Below are 14190 nucleotides of genomic sequence, written 5' to 3' on the forward strand. Positions count from 1 at the left end.
GCCAGCAAGTGGTCTCTGTAATGGCACTAGACTTTCTGTTACCAGCATTCACCGCAATGTACTGGAGTGTAAAACTATCGCAGCTGCTTACCTCACAAACTGTCCTTATTCCCCGGATTTCAATGACCCCATCAGATTCAAATTTGCCTTTTACTTTTACACACAGACAATTTCCTGTTAGATTGGCCTTTGCAATGACAATTAATAAGGCACAGGCTTTCAAAAAGATATGCCTGTATCTGACAAAACCAGTTTTCAGTCACGGACAATTGTATGTTGCTCTCTCCAGAGTTCCATCTTTTCATTCACTCACAGTCATATCCTCAAATCCACCCCATTTGGACAACTGTGTCTTTCAGGAAATCTTCACCCATCAATTAATAATTATGCGGCGTATGCTACGCCGCGGGTTGTCTAGTATATATATATAATCTATTGTGGCAACCCCCTGATCTTTTTGTCTATTATACATATTAATTGTATATATTAATTTTATACAAGTATAAGAATTTTCATGGCACTCAAAGCAGGACCTCACCCCTGCTCTTCGATTTTAAAAATGTGTTCAAACACATGTAAGAAGAGGCTAAGATCCTGATACCTGCAAATCCCAGAAAAAACACCCGGGTTCAGAGCTTCCATGTTCAATTCAGAAATAAATTTCAACTTTTATTTTCAGGTAAACAGTAACTCTGACAAAATAAATGCACGATCAAACAGTATCATTTGAATATTTAGAAAGTTAATAAACAAAACATTAAACACAGCGTTACTTGCAATGTTAAAACAATTTACAATGAAGGTGAAATAATGCCTCAGAAAATGTAACAGTTTCATGCAAATAAAAAAAAAAATCTTTAATTAATGTAACACCCTTCTTCACAGAATGAAAATGGCATACTTATGAACTGTAGTGCAAAATTTAAACTCCCAGCTAAATAATTAAGAAGGATCAAGTCAGACATCACAGGTTGCTAATGTCATCAGTTTAAGTTACAGAATACAGAAGACTGCAATGAAAAATGCAAAGGAAATCAAAAAGGTGTTATTGTGCATCCAGATAATACAAATAAATTATTGTGGACATGATATGAAACATTAACTTTCAGCATTGCATGTTGTTGCTTCATGGAAGAGCCCAGAGTTCAGTGGTGGAATATTTTTAAAACCCTGGCTGAGTGTTGTACAATCAGAATCTCTTCTGGGTTTATGTCATCTTTTCTACATGTACTATGTGGACTTATGTCAATGTACCCTGTGGTAGCTTGTGGGAAATCTTTCAACAGTAAGGTGTTCTTGGGGCACTGCCATGTGCCATTTCTCATAGCAACTATTGTACTTAGATTTTAGTTTAAAGTATTGACTGTGATCATTGGACTCTTTTTCTGTGTATGATTTTTGTGGACAGGGTGCCAAGCTGGAGCCTAAGTGTGGTGAATATTCAGTTTGGGAGCTTAAGGGTTGCAGGTTTACTGTTTGCAGCTGATATTGTCCATTTTGCTTCATGAAACATTAATTTTGTTTATTATAACTGACCATGGATCCACCTGGGGATCTTCAGGAATGCTGCTGACTATGGAGTTTTGGTTTTCTTCTCCTTCATTTTGGACTAGCCCTATTTCAACAATTATGTTCATGGACAGATATTATTAGGTTCTATTTATATTACTCACTTTGAAATTCTTCGCCATCTTGTGTGTTTAAATAAATAAATGTTGCAATTTCATTTACCTGTGACCTTGTTACAGTGCTCTGAACTTTCTGACCCTGCACTCAGTGATGCACACTATTGAAAAACAAAACAAATTGAATTGAATTGAAACTGAATCAATCTGTGATCTCTGCAGAACACTGGAGTGTTTTGCAGCTCAGTATAACACACTAGATACAAAAGTTAGCAACTACAACTCTGAAATCATATTCATATCCCAGAAAATAACAGCATTGTAAAGGGTGAGTATCTGCCCCGAATGAAAAAGTTCAAGCATCTTGGAGTCTTGGATTCATGAATAAATGTACAGTACATCAACAAATTTGTGCAGTGGCCACAGTTTTATGGATGTTGTACTGGACTGTGGTGTTGAAGCAGGAGCTAGGTTAGTGGTGAAGTACTAATCATTCTACATCCCCATCATCTTTTGTCATTGACTCTGGAAACAATGGAGGAATTATAGGTCTCACTTATGCTGGGAGTTTCAGGGAGGACTAGAGAAAGATCCTGGAGCAGGGAGACCTGGAAAATTCTTCTTGGCATGCTGCTACTACAAATTTCAGTAGGAAATATAGAAAGAAAATTATGTTGGTAATAATGATTATTCTGCTTACCCAGACATGTTGCTATTAATAATTTTTGTCTTCATAATATTGTTTCAGACTTGCTTTCTTAAATCAAAGAAACAGTTTAATTAAATTATCTTTTTTAATGTTTAGGAAACTGCTGGTTCCTGGCTGCCTTGGGTTCTCTTACATTTCATCCTAATATTTTAATGCAAATAATACCAGGTGAACAAGGATTTAAAAACATGTATGCTGGGATCTTTCATTTCAAGGTATCCAATTTAAAATTTTCTGTATATACTGTACTTGTAATTGTCTTTTATGTAGTGTAACAAGAATGACCATAAGACATTGGGAAGGTTTGGGGCAGCCACCCATATAATTTTTCCCAGATACAAAATTGATTCAATAGAACAGACATGTTCACACAACTGAGTCCAAAACAGAACTGATTTGTATGAACAAGATGGCGGCTTTAAAGGCCAGTAAGGGAAGTGATATAATCAGGGCCGTAAGCGGAAGCGACGTCGTTAGCTGCCCCAGAGCCGGGCAGGATTTCCATAGAATGGTCTGTAAGAGATCAAGAGAGAAAATTTGTGCACTTCGCCACCCCCTGGTCTGGCATGGAATTACATGTACTCAAGCCCTTTAGTTGTCTCCTAAACACACGTGTGTGACAGTAGGTATTATTATCTTAGAGCTGGAAGTACGCTTTCTTCTTCCTACGCTGGCCCATCACTCATGTGTTGCATACCCAGTTGAAAGGAGGTACAAAGGGTAAGATTTCTAAAAATAAGTAAAATAATGAAGACTTCAGAGTTTTTTCTTCTACAGTACTACATTGAGAAAATCTCATAGCTTGAGTTCATTTTAACCATTACTTTGATGGAACTAACTGACTACATTTGCACAGCAGGTTTATAGGCTTAAAGAGTCAGTATTGTCAGTACAGGTAGTCCCCAGGTTACGAACATCCAACCTACAACATATGAACGGGGCCGCAGCTGCGACGCATGCGCCTCAGTAACTGCCGCTCCATCATCTTCGGCCTGGGGACACTGCAAGTGGTGGCTGGACGGAGGTTGGAGGGGGGCGATTTTGCTGCCCGCACAGTGTAGTGTCCCTAGGGCGGCTCCCGGCAGCAAGCAGTTTCACTGCCTGCTCACCACACACGGCTGCCCCGTTCGTTCTTGGTGGGCGGCTGGTAATGCTGCAAGCGGTGGCTGGACAGAGGCTGGAGGGAGGCGATTTCCCTTGGGTGGCTCCCGGCAGCAAGCGGTTCCACTGCCCACCCACCACACACGGCTGCCCTGTTCCTTCTCGGTGGGCGGTTGGTAATGCTGCAAGCGGTAACCCGGTTGTGGCTGAACGGAGGGAATAAGGGTGAACGGGGCGGTGGGGGTAGCATTGTAGTGTGCATCGGATGGCTGCCTATTGAATGGGGCAATTCACTACCCTCCTTTGGCCGCACCATGTTCATTCTCGGTGGGCGGACAGTGCAGGCAGCATACTGTAGTGGAGGTGACTGTGAGGTGGGCTGGTGATGAACCGCACGTCGATGCTCCCATTCATTCTCAACAGCAAGCCTGCTTGTACTGTTACGTATATACTGTAGCAGGAAGTTGTTTCTTGTCAGTACATCAGACGTGCTGACGAGGGGTGCCTTCCTGATGTGATTGTGTGTACAGTGCTGTGCAGAAGAGCTCATCTTAACCTTTTGTCTTCACCCTTCAAAAATGTCTCTGAAACACAAATCTGATGCAGGTGCTGGTGATACAGTAAAGAAGAGAAAAACCATAACCATTGAAAATAAAGTAGAAATAATAAAAAGGTCAGAGAGAGGTGAAACTCCATCATTCATTGGCAGAGCACTTGGTTACAGTCGGTCAACAATTTATTAAATTTATGTACCTGTTCCGACTTACATACAAATTCAACTTAAGTACAAACCTACATTCCCTATCTCATACGTAACCAGAGGACTGCCTGTATTACAATTCTTTACCCCTTTAAATCACATCTTCGACACATTAGAAAGTCTATTTGACTTTCTCTTCTTTTGCTACTGTAAATCACAAGCTGATTTACTTTCTTTTCAAAAAATGTGTTAATTATTACCAAATCAGATGTCATGGCAAAATCTACTATCATTCCCCCTACTCCCCACCCTCCATGTACACTCTCTATCAACTCTCTACTCTTTCCCACATGCCCATTTAGATCTCCACCAACAATCCATTTATTCAGAGAAAACATCCTTCTCCTCTTCCTCACAACCCACTTGAGGAGTATATGCAAAATGAATATTAACTACAGCCTCACCAAGACCCAGCTTGACAAGACTATTTTTAGGTGTTCGGATGCTTCTGTATATACACCATTTCTCTCTTGTTCATTTGCTCCACTGTACAATAAGGTAAAGCCTCCTCCCAGTTCTCTTGTCCTTTCCTCCTTCTATCTAGTTTTCTGCACACAACAGTCCCACTTTCCTCCGTTCTATCAAATCTGCCAACTCTCTTCCTTTCCCAGTCATTGTCCCATCATTCAGTGTCCCCACTCTTACCTTTAGCTTACCCTTTTCTTCACCCCAACCCCCCAAAATCACCCGGTCTTCTTTTTCTGCTTCTTCTAGCTCTTGCTTACTTCCCACATGGGTCAGACGAAGACCCTGCATATCGCCAATGGGGTTTACCCTAGCACTTTCTGAAATGATTGGATTGATTCCATCCTTAAGGTTGTAACGGCCAACCCCTTACCCAGACCGGCCACTACACTACCAAGACTGTAACTTGGAATACCTGAGGTTTCTTGCTCTAATATCAAGCCGTACTCATTACAAGATGTCTTATTTTCCCAACATGATGAAATAACCAGAGTCAGTAAACGGATATGTCTAATTAAACATAGATATATTGTAAAATGAAAGACAGAAAAACATTCAATAATAAATAAATAAATATGTATATGTGTGCACAAATTACCACTTATCCACATAACACCAGTGACTAATTAATATATATATCAACACAAATATTTACAATAAACCCTCCCTTGCCTCTAAACAATTAACAAAAGCACACAACACTAATACAAACATAGATCTGAAAAACACCCTAAACGTCCTGTCAGTGGTTGGAATGACTTCAACCCTGGGGTTTCTCAGCTTTGGCTGTCGCGATGAATAATTGGATGATGAAAAGGCAGGCAGTGGAATAAAGCAATGAATAGCAGTATTGAGTTTGGAGATGGTTGGGTAAATTGTCTTTTCTTTTCTCTCTCTTCATCTCCCTCTTGTCGCCTCTCGCTCGTCTTTTTTAAATGTAAAATGTCCCAGATGTAACTGGTGTGTAAACAGGTGATTTCCGTCCTGGGGTTGCGGTCTCTCTCCATCATCCGTCCCCTCTGCACTTATGGGGACAACATTCACTGACGTAAACATAACAGACAGTAAATGGGACGATAAAGGCAACACGCACTCAGCATCTATCCATCCATCCATCCTCTTCTGCTTATCCAAGATCGGGTCGCAGGGGCAGCAGTTTGAGCAGAAATGCCCAGACTTCCCTCTCCCCGGCCACTTCTTCTAGCTCTTCCGGGGGAATCCCGAGACGTTCCCAGGCCAGCCGGGAGACATAGTCCATCCAGCGTGCCCTGAGTCTTCCCCGGGGCCTCCTCCTGGTTAGACGTGCCCAGAACACCTCACCAGGGAGTTGTCCAGGAGGCATTCTAATCAGATGCCCAAGCCACCTCATCTGACTCCTCTCGATGCGGAGGAGCAGCAGCTCTACTCTGAGCCCCTCCCAGATGACTGAGCTTCTCACCCTATCTTTAAAGGAAAGCCCAGACACCCTGCGGAGGAAACTCATTTCAGTTGCTTGTATTTGTGATCTCGTTCTTTCGGTCACTACCCATAGCTCATGACCATAGGTGAGGGTAGGAACCGAGGTTCAACTATCTGACGGACCCTCCTCTCCAGGACCCCTGAATAGACTTTTACAGGGAGGTTGAGGAGTGTGATCCCTCTGTAGTTGGAACACACCCTCTGGTCCCCTTTCTTAAAGAGGGGGACCACCACCCTGGTTTGCCAATCCAGAGGCACTGTCCCCGATGTTCATGTGAGGTTGCAGAGGCATGTCAACCAGGACAGTCCTACAACATCCAGAGCCTTGAGGAACTCCGGGCATATTTCATTCACCCCAGGGGCCCTGCCACCAAGGAGTTTTTTGACCACCTCGGTGACCTCAGTCCCAGGGATGAAAGAGTCCACCTCCAAGTCCCCAGGCTCTGCTTCCTCATTGGAAGGCATGTTAGTGGGATTGAGGAGGTCTTCGAAGTACTCCTCCCAATGACCCACAACGTCCCGAGTCGAGGTCAGCAGCGCACCATTCCCACCATATACAGTGTTGACACTGCATTGCTTCCCCCTCCTGAGACGGCAGATGGTGGACCAGAATCTCCTCGAAGCCATCTGAAAGTTGTTCTCCATGACCTCTCCACACTCCTCCCACAACCGGGTTTTTGCCTCAGCAACCACCAAAGCCAGATTCCGCTTGGCCTGCCGGTACCGATCAGCTGCCTCCAGAGTCCCACAGGACAAAAGGGTCCTGTAGGACTCCTTCTTCAGCTTGAAGGCATCCCTCACCGCCAGTGTCCACCAACGGGTTTGAGGATTGCCGCCATGACAGGCACCAACCACCTTACAGCCACAGATCTGGTCAGCCACCTCAACAATAGAGGCACGAAACATGCCCATTCGGACTCAATGTCGCCCACCTCCCTCGGGACGTGGTTGAAGTTTTGCTAGAGGTAGGAGTTGAAGCTACTTCTGACAGGGGACTTTGCCAGACGTTCCCAGCAGACCCTCATAACACGTTTGGGCCTACCAGGCCTGACCGGCATCCTCCTCCACCATCGAAACCTACTCACCACCTGGTGGTGATCAGTTGACAGCTCCGCTCCTCTCTTCACCTAAATGTCCAAGACATGTGGCCGCAGGTCCGATGACACGACCACAAAGTCGATTGAACTGAGGCCTAGGGTGTCCTGGTGCCAAGTGCACATATGAACACCCCAATGCTTGAACATGGTGTTCATTATGGGCAATCTGTGATGAGCACAGAAGTCCATTAACAAAACACCGCTTGGGCTCAGATCAGGGGGGCCATTCCTCCCAGTCACGCCCTTCCATGTCTCACTGTCATTGCCCACGTGAGCATTGAAGTCTCCCAGCAGTACGAGGGAGTCCCCAAAAGGTATGTTCTCTAGCACCCCCTCCAGGGACTCCAAAAAGGGTGGGTACTCCAAACTGCTTTGTGCACTCAGCATACACATAGAATATACTATTACTATGTAGTCCCGCTACAAGGTTTTGGCTTAACTTTTACAGCATATGCCTTTCCTGACGCTAACCGTCTCTATTTAGCTGGACTTAGGAATGGCATCAACTTGGGCAGATTGTGACAGATTTTAGATGTTGAAAAATCCAATATTCAAATGACTTCATTATTACATACGTCAGTGCACAGGGATATTTGTGGTTTCTTTAAAACAGACTGGGACTTTGCAGTGAGCCAAAGACTAAGTAAGAAGTTTTGTAAATTCTGGGGCTAACTGATCAGAACAATGCTTTAGCTTGAATGGAGAAATGTTATCTGTGTCAGGAGATTTACAACATTTCTATCTCTGTTCATAAATGCTGAGAGGGTAAGTACAGTTGGGCTGACAGAGAGGTAAGTCAGGTGGATTGACATCCTGAGTGGTGGAGGGGTGCTTTTGAAATGTGCAATAAAAAATCTTTAACTGGTCAAGGAGAGAAGGACTAGAATGTGTTAGTGGAGGCTTGCATTTGTAAGCAGTGATCTCTTTTAAAACATTCCAAGCAGATAAACAATTATTTGTGGAAATGCTCTGTTGCAGCTTTATCTTGTACCCTTAATGGCTCTCTCCTTTTGATATTTAACTTCTTTGTAAATATTTTTGTCTCTATTTTTGTAAGACTCCTCTTTAGTTTTTTTCTTAGTAACTAGCCAACCCGCGGTGTAGCATACGCCGCATAATTGTTTATTGATGTGTGAACACTTACTGAAAGACACAGTTGTCCAAATGGGAGGGGTTTGAGGATACAACTGTCAGTGAATGAAAAGATGGAACTCTGGAGAGAGCAACATAAAATTGTCCGTGACTGAAAACAGGTTTTGGCAGATACAGGCATATCTTTTTGAAGGTTTGGCCTTGTGCCTTATTAATTGTCATTGCAAACACCAGTCTAACAGGAAGTTGTCTGCGTGTAAAAGTAAAAGGCAAATTTGAATCTGATGGGGTCAGTGAAATCCGGGGGAATAAGGACAGCTTGTCAGGTAGCAGATGTGATAGTCTTACATTCCAGTACATTGCGGTGAATGCTAACAGAAAGTCTAGTGCCATTACAGAGATGGAACTCCTCATTCATGTGCAAATCCATTCAACACAAACATTTGTCTGCAGCCACGCTGATGTGACATCACCTTCCCAATATCCTCTTACTGAAAAATATTTACAAACTCATTTCACACTGGAATTTCAATGCAACATTTGCTCAAAAACCTTCACGCTCCAGAAATATCTCAAAGCACATTTAAACACACACTGCACTGAACAAACACATTCTACACAGGTCTCTCAATGCACTATTCACACTCCACTGAACGAATTATGCAATGTGAACATAATGCTTCGAAACAACTCATGCTCTCAAGAAGCACTTACAAACTCATTCCAATTCCTTTCAGTGTCAACTCGCAAACCCCATGCACAGTCATCGAATTCAGTTTTACGCTGCTTTTCAAGAAGACAACGCTATTCTCATCCAAGAACATAACACTGGCCTATTTACCGCAGTATGTACTTCTTGCAATGCTCTTCATTGGCCATCAGAGGAGTTGGCGGGCCTGGCTCTGTTGTGAGTATCCCATGATGCGGGAGGAGGGTTAGAGTTGGTGGGCAGGGCTCTGTCAAGCGTATCCCATGGTCTTAGAGTTGGCGGGCGGGGCTCTGTGAGTTGGCGGTCCTGGCCCTGTCGTGCGTATCCCATAGTATCCGATGACCTTACAGTTGGCGGGCGTGGCTCTCTGTCTTGCGTGCCCTTAGTGAATTATATATATATAGATAATATAAATAATACATTTTATTTATATAGCACCTTTCCCATACTCACAGTGCTTAAAATATTTCAGCATAGTAGAGAGCCAATACTTACTGTATCTGACAGTAGCAGATCACATTTCAGCAGTGCAGTACAGTGGAGAAGATTAGACAGGTGGGTTGGGGTGGCCTAGATGAGTGACAATAGCAAAGCAGCAAAAATCCAGAAGAAGCATAGTAGAGCCACATGAAGATAATTACCAGAATTTGGAGGTTTCAACATACAACCACATACTGTACATATAACATTGAATATTACAGGCATGATCACCCCAGTGCTGCAAGCCAGGTGGGTATAAACATCAGATTATTACTCCAGTTGAAGCATGTATCTCCACCATGTACACAAATCAGGCAAAATCTCATCCAGTGAACCACAAAAAAGATTCAGATGTCTCTGAGGCTGTGAACCCAGTTCAGATAAAATCCACAAAAACAAATCCAAATTCAATGCAAAAAGTAATCAACTGCATCCATGAACCATATATACAGTAACAGAATGTGAAAGTGCAAAAAGTGCAAGGCTAACACACATTTTAATGAATGGTTTGTCATTACTGTATTTGCTAATTGTTTTCAGTGGAATACAGATTTCCTGACAAAAACCTATTGAAGAAGTAACTGTATTTGTGTTCTCATCTAATCCATCAGAGGCATCTCTGAATAACTTGAATAACTTGGAAAGTAGGGTCCAGTCCATTCTGTAGTCTCTCCATAGCCTCACTACTCCACTTATGCACTGTTTTTATATCTGGTTAAATTGATATCAATTACTGTTTATATAAATGGACAAGAAATACAATGACATTGTAAGAGTTTCCCAAAGGGACCAGTGAAATGACAGAGTAAGCATCAGAAATAGTGCTATAACAGTGATCTAGAGTTTTCTCCTTTCTAATTGCACATTTCACCAGCTGTTTGCATTTGGGAAGCTCAGATACTATTGTAGGACTATTAAAGTCACTAAAGATGCTAATCTGTGGAATCTGGGTATTTATTCTCAGCACCTAACACCTAATCAACAAAAAGCTGCATTGTAGTAGTGCTATTTCTTTTAGGGAGCATGTAAACTCCAATTAGAATGACACATGTGAATTCTCTTAGCAGGTAAAATGTTTTGCAATTAATTGTCAGAAATTCCACATGAGTTGAGAAGCTTCATCCCAGCACATTAAAATCTATGCAACACAATTTGTTAATAAAGAAACACACTCCGCCACCTTTACATTTGTTGCATCAGTCATTATTTTGATCGTGTCTAAAAAGATTGTACCCAGGAAGATGGACAGCCTTGCTACAAATTAAATCATCCAGCCAAGTTGCAGTAAAGCAAAACATTGCAGTGAATGAATAGTCAGTTCTAGAGCTTATAAGTAATCAAAGCTCATCCATTTTATTGCACAGATCAAGGATAACCAGTATTGAGGATTGAATGCTATGTTTTCAGAAAACGTGGAGAGTCCCAGTTCAGAGACCCTGCTTCCTTCCACTAGTGCCAGTTGCGGTTCGGCAGTGACTCCCTCTTCCTTCATGTTTAGCTCCCTTGTCACACTGAGGACTGTTTGCATGTACCACTGATTCAGTGTCCTGCTGCAGTGATGTCAAATGTTTAGCTAAAAACTCAGATGTTGAAGTCAGAAAATCTGTTGGGAGTTCCATTCAGCATCAAATATCTTATTTTTTATGAATCAGGACAGGTATATGTTAACCAACTAACTACATCCATCCATTATCCAACTCGCTATATCATAATTACAGGGTCACAGGGGTCTGTTCTGGAGCCAGTCCCAGCCAGCACAGGGCGCAAGGCAGGAACAAATCCCTGGGCAGGGCGCCAACCCACTGCAGGACACATACCAAGCACACACTAGGGACAATTTAGGATTGCCAATGCACCTAATCTGCATGTTTTTGGACTATGGGAGGAAACCAGAGCACCCAGAAGAAACGGGGAGAGAGCATGCAAACTCCATGCAGAGGACCCAGGAAGCGAACCCGGGTCTCCTTACTGCAAGGCAGAAAGGAACAGAGAGAGTAACACAATAAACAGGATAAGTAAAATCCCATCTTTGCTAAATCTGTCCAGGTGGAGTAGCTGGTCCACTGTCCTGCCTCAGTATCTTCAGTAATTTTTCCACTTGTTCTCATCTTCCACCTTCTCTACTTGATCTGGCTTTTCTTCCTACTTCAAGTACATCCCTTACCTTTCACTCTGCTACTAACTCCAGGATCACTGAGCCTTTTATTAGCAGAGTTTTCTTGCACAGCTCCTGTTGTTCAATGATCTACAATTCTTGTCCTAACTGGGTCTTCCACAATAACATCCTTTTAAATCTTTGTGCCCATTATCAAGATGCTATATTAAAAATGGATATTGTGAAAAAAAATCAGTAAATTCTTACAAAGATTATGTAACTTACTGTCCCTCAACACAAATATTTTAGATACATTTAATAGACAAGCTCAACAAACAGATAGGGAATTTCTTTATTGACAACATCAATGAAATTCCAAATGTTCTTTGAGTCTAGAAGCACAAATGTGAAATAGAGATGTTGTCCTCTCTTAATTAATAAGTTGGAACAATAAATAGAAAGTACTGTGGTACACTTGGACCAAGTACGGGAAACACAGGATTTATGAATGAATGAAATGGGGGAACGGAGTGAGAGAGAGAATGAGAGAGAAACAAAGAAACAAATGCACTGTGTGGAGCTTAGATGCACACATTGACACTAGAATAACTGCTGCATAAGTTGAACTTATTTTGTGGGTGTGAGGGAAAAATCACACACTGATGCTACATCTTCTCATTTGCAACAGTTCTTCAGAGTTCCAAGATTCCTCTACAGATTAAAAAATTAAACTATTAAACCTCGTAAAACTAGTATGATTTAAGAAGTAAACTTAATTTTGCTACAGGAGTTCCAGAACATAATGTTTTAATTTGCATACTTCATTTTTTTAGAAGAAATTAAACATTTACAATTAACTTTATATATTTACCTTCACTTATGGGCTACATGCTTCTTTTTCATTTCAGTTTTGGTATTTTGGAAAGTGGGTGGACGTGGTGATCGACGACAAATTGCCTATTCTTGATGGGAAATACCTGTTTGTTTCACCTAAAACGTTAAATGAGTTCTGGCCTCCTTTGCTTGAAAAAGCATATGCTAAGTAAGTAAATGATTTTTTTTTAAACATATTTAGCTTATTTTCCACTTGTAGAAAAAGAGTAGAGTGAAACAAAAGAACATTGCTTGCTCAGAGTTGATTCACTGATATCTATGTAGCTCAATGTAGAGCTTTGCAGGCTTTTTCTACATTCAATAAAATAAACCGAGGGAAAGCTTGAAAAAACCACATTCCCCAAGCCATACTAATTGCTTAGATACCTTGCAAAGTGCAGCAATCTCTCAACTAACACAAAGCCATACATTAATATTAATAATATTGCCTTAACAGGTGTCTTAAACCATCTTCTCAATAGGTTAGCTCTCTGACTCACTGTGCAGAGAACACATACTCCCCAAAATAATGCTTTTTACAATTTTTATTGAAAAGTACATCATTTATCCTGTACCCTGTCAGGAACATGTAGATTAATGCCTTGGTTGGTTATTTATTATTTTTATAATCTTTGGATATTGTCTTTTTGTTATCATTTTGTATGGTTGATTTTCATGTGTGGTGCCATTTAGTGTATCTGGTCACTATGATGCTGTGTGATTAATAGGCACAGGATATATGTGCCACATAACAGGTTATAAAAAATGGCAATTGGTGTGACTTTTCTTTGTTGAAAATAAAGAAAAGACCTTTGTGAGAGATTTTATTTTTCTGCAATTGTATTTTTGTTTTTTTTGTTTTTGTTTGTTTAGTTTCGATTACCATCCTTGAGTTTTATATCCCCTCTTGTAATTTTTTCTAATCTCTGATTATTCCTCAGTGTTACACTAAGTATAACAATTTGTCCATTATTTGTCTTTAAACTAGATCATAATGGTCATACCCAGCTGGCAAGGATAGGATACTCCAGTTTCTAAAAAGACTATTGCACTTTGAGCTGATAAAGACATTTTAAAGAATGGTGTGTGTTCTGTGAATAATTAGAGAGGGACAGACTGGGGGATAAAGGCACTGAATAGTAACAGACAAATCATAAGCAGGGACCATGCAAGGGGTCAAAACACATCAAAGCCTAATACAGAAGATGCAAAACCAAGGTTAAGGAAACGAGCAAAGTGCTAATGCAAAATCTTTGTGGAAGCACCTTTAATATCCTCTGAGATAATGAAAATCAAGAGATAAAGTAAAGGAATCTTCTGTCATGTTACAAGTTATTCTGTTGCTATTAGCAACATGTTCTCAGATATCAAAAATAATTCAAAGCCCTGAAAATGGCTATTAAACAAAAAAGTGTCATAGTGACGTCAAAACATAATAATAAAAAATAATAATTCCAAAACTAATGAATAGGAAAAAGACAGAAGTGATTGGCAAAAGTACATCACAAAAAACACATCATAACAAACTTGATTGCTAATGTTAGTTTAACTTCTGAAGAGAAAATATCTTTATAAAACACAATAAGCAGGTCCACTTTTGTGAAGTCATGAATTGGCCAGGGTAGCATCCTTCTTTAAATCTTAAGTAGCTGTACCATCTAACAGGATATAATGGGCATCAGCATTAACCATTGTATTACACTGACCAATAAATTTTACATTGTAC

At 41.1% G+C, this 14190-nt stretch overlaps 1 protein-coding gene across 1 annotated transcript in view; it reads left to right on the forward strand.

Moving 5' to 3' along the window:
• Nucleotides 1-14190, forward strand: part of LOC120525719 (calpain-1 catalytic subunit-like) — a 119952-nt gene that overhangs the window by 23108 nt on the left and 82654 nt on the right. Inside the window, exons 4-5 of the mRNA XM_039748256.1 lie at nucleotides 2431-2549; nucleotides 12500-12633. Coding sequence (XP_039604190.1) covers nucleotides 2431-2549; nucleotides 12500-12633 — 253 coding nt within the window. The remainder of the gene's footprint in view (nucleotides 1-2430; nucleotides 2550-12499; nucleotides 12634-14190) is intronic.

Source organism: Polypterus senegalus, chromosome 3, assembly GCF_016835505.1.
Source record: "Polypterus senegalus isolate Bchr_013 chromosome 3, ASM1683550v1, whole genome shotgun sequence".
Classification (NCBI taxonomy): domain Eukaryota; kingdom Metazoa; phylum Chordata; class Cladistia; order Polypteriformes; family Polypteridae; genus Polypterus; species Polypterus senegalus.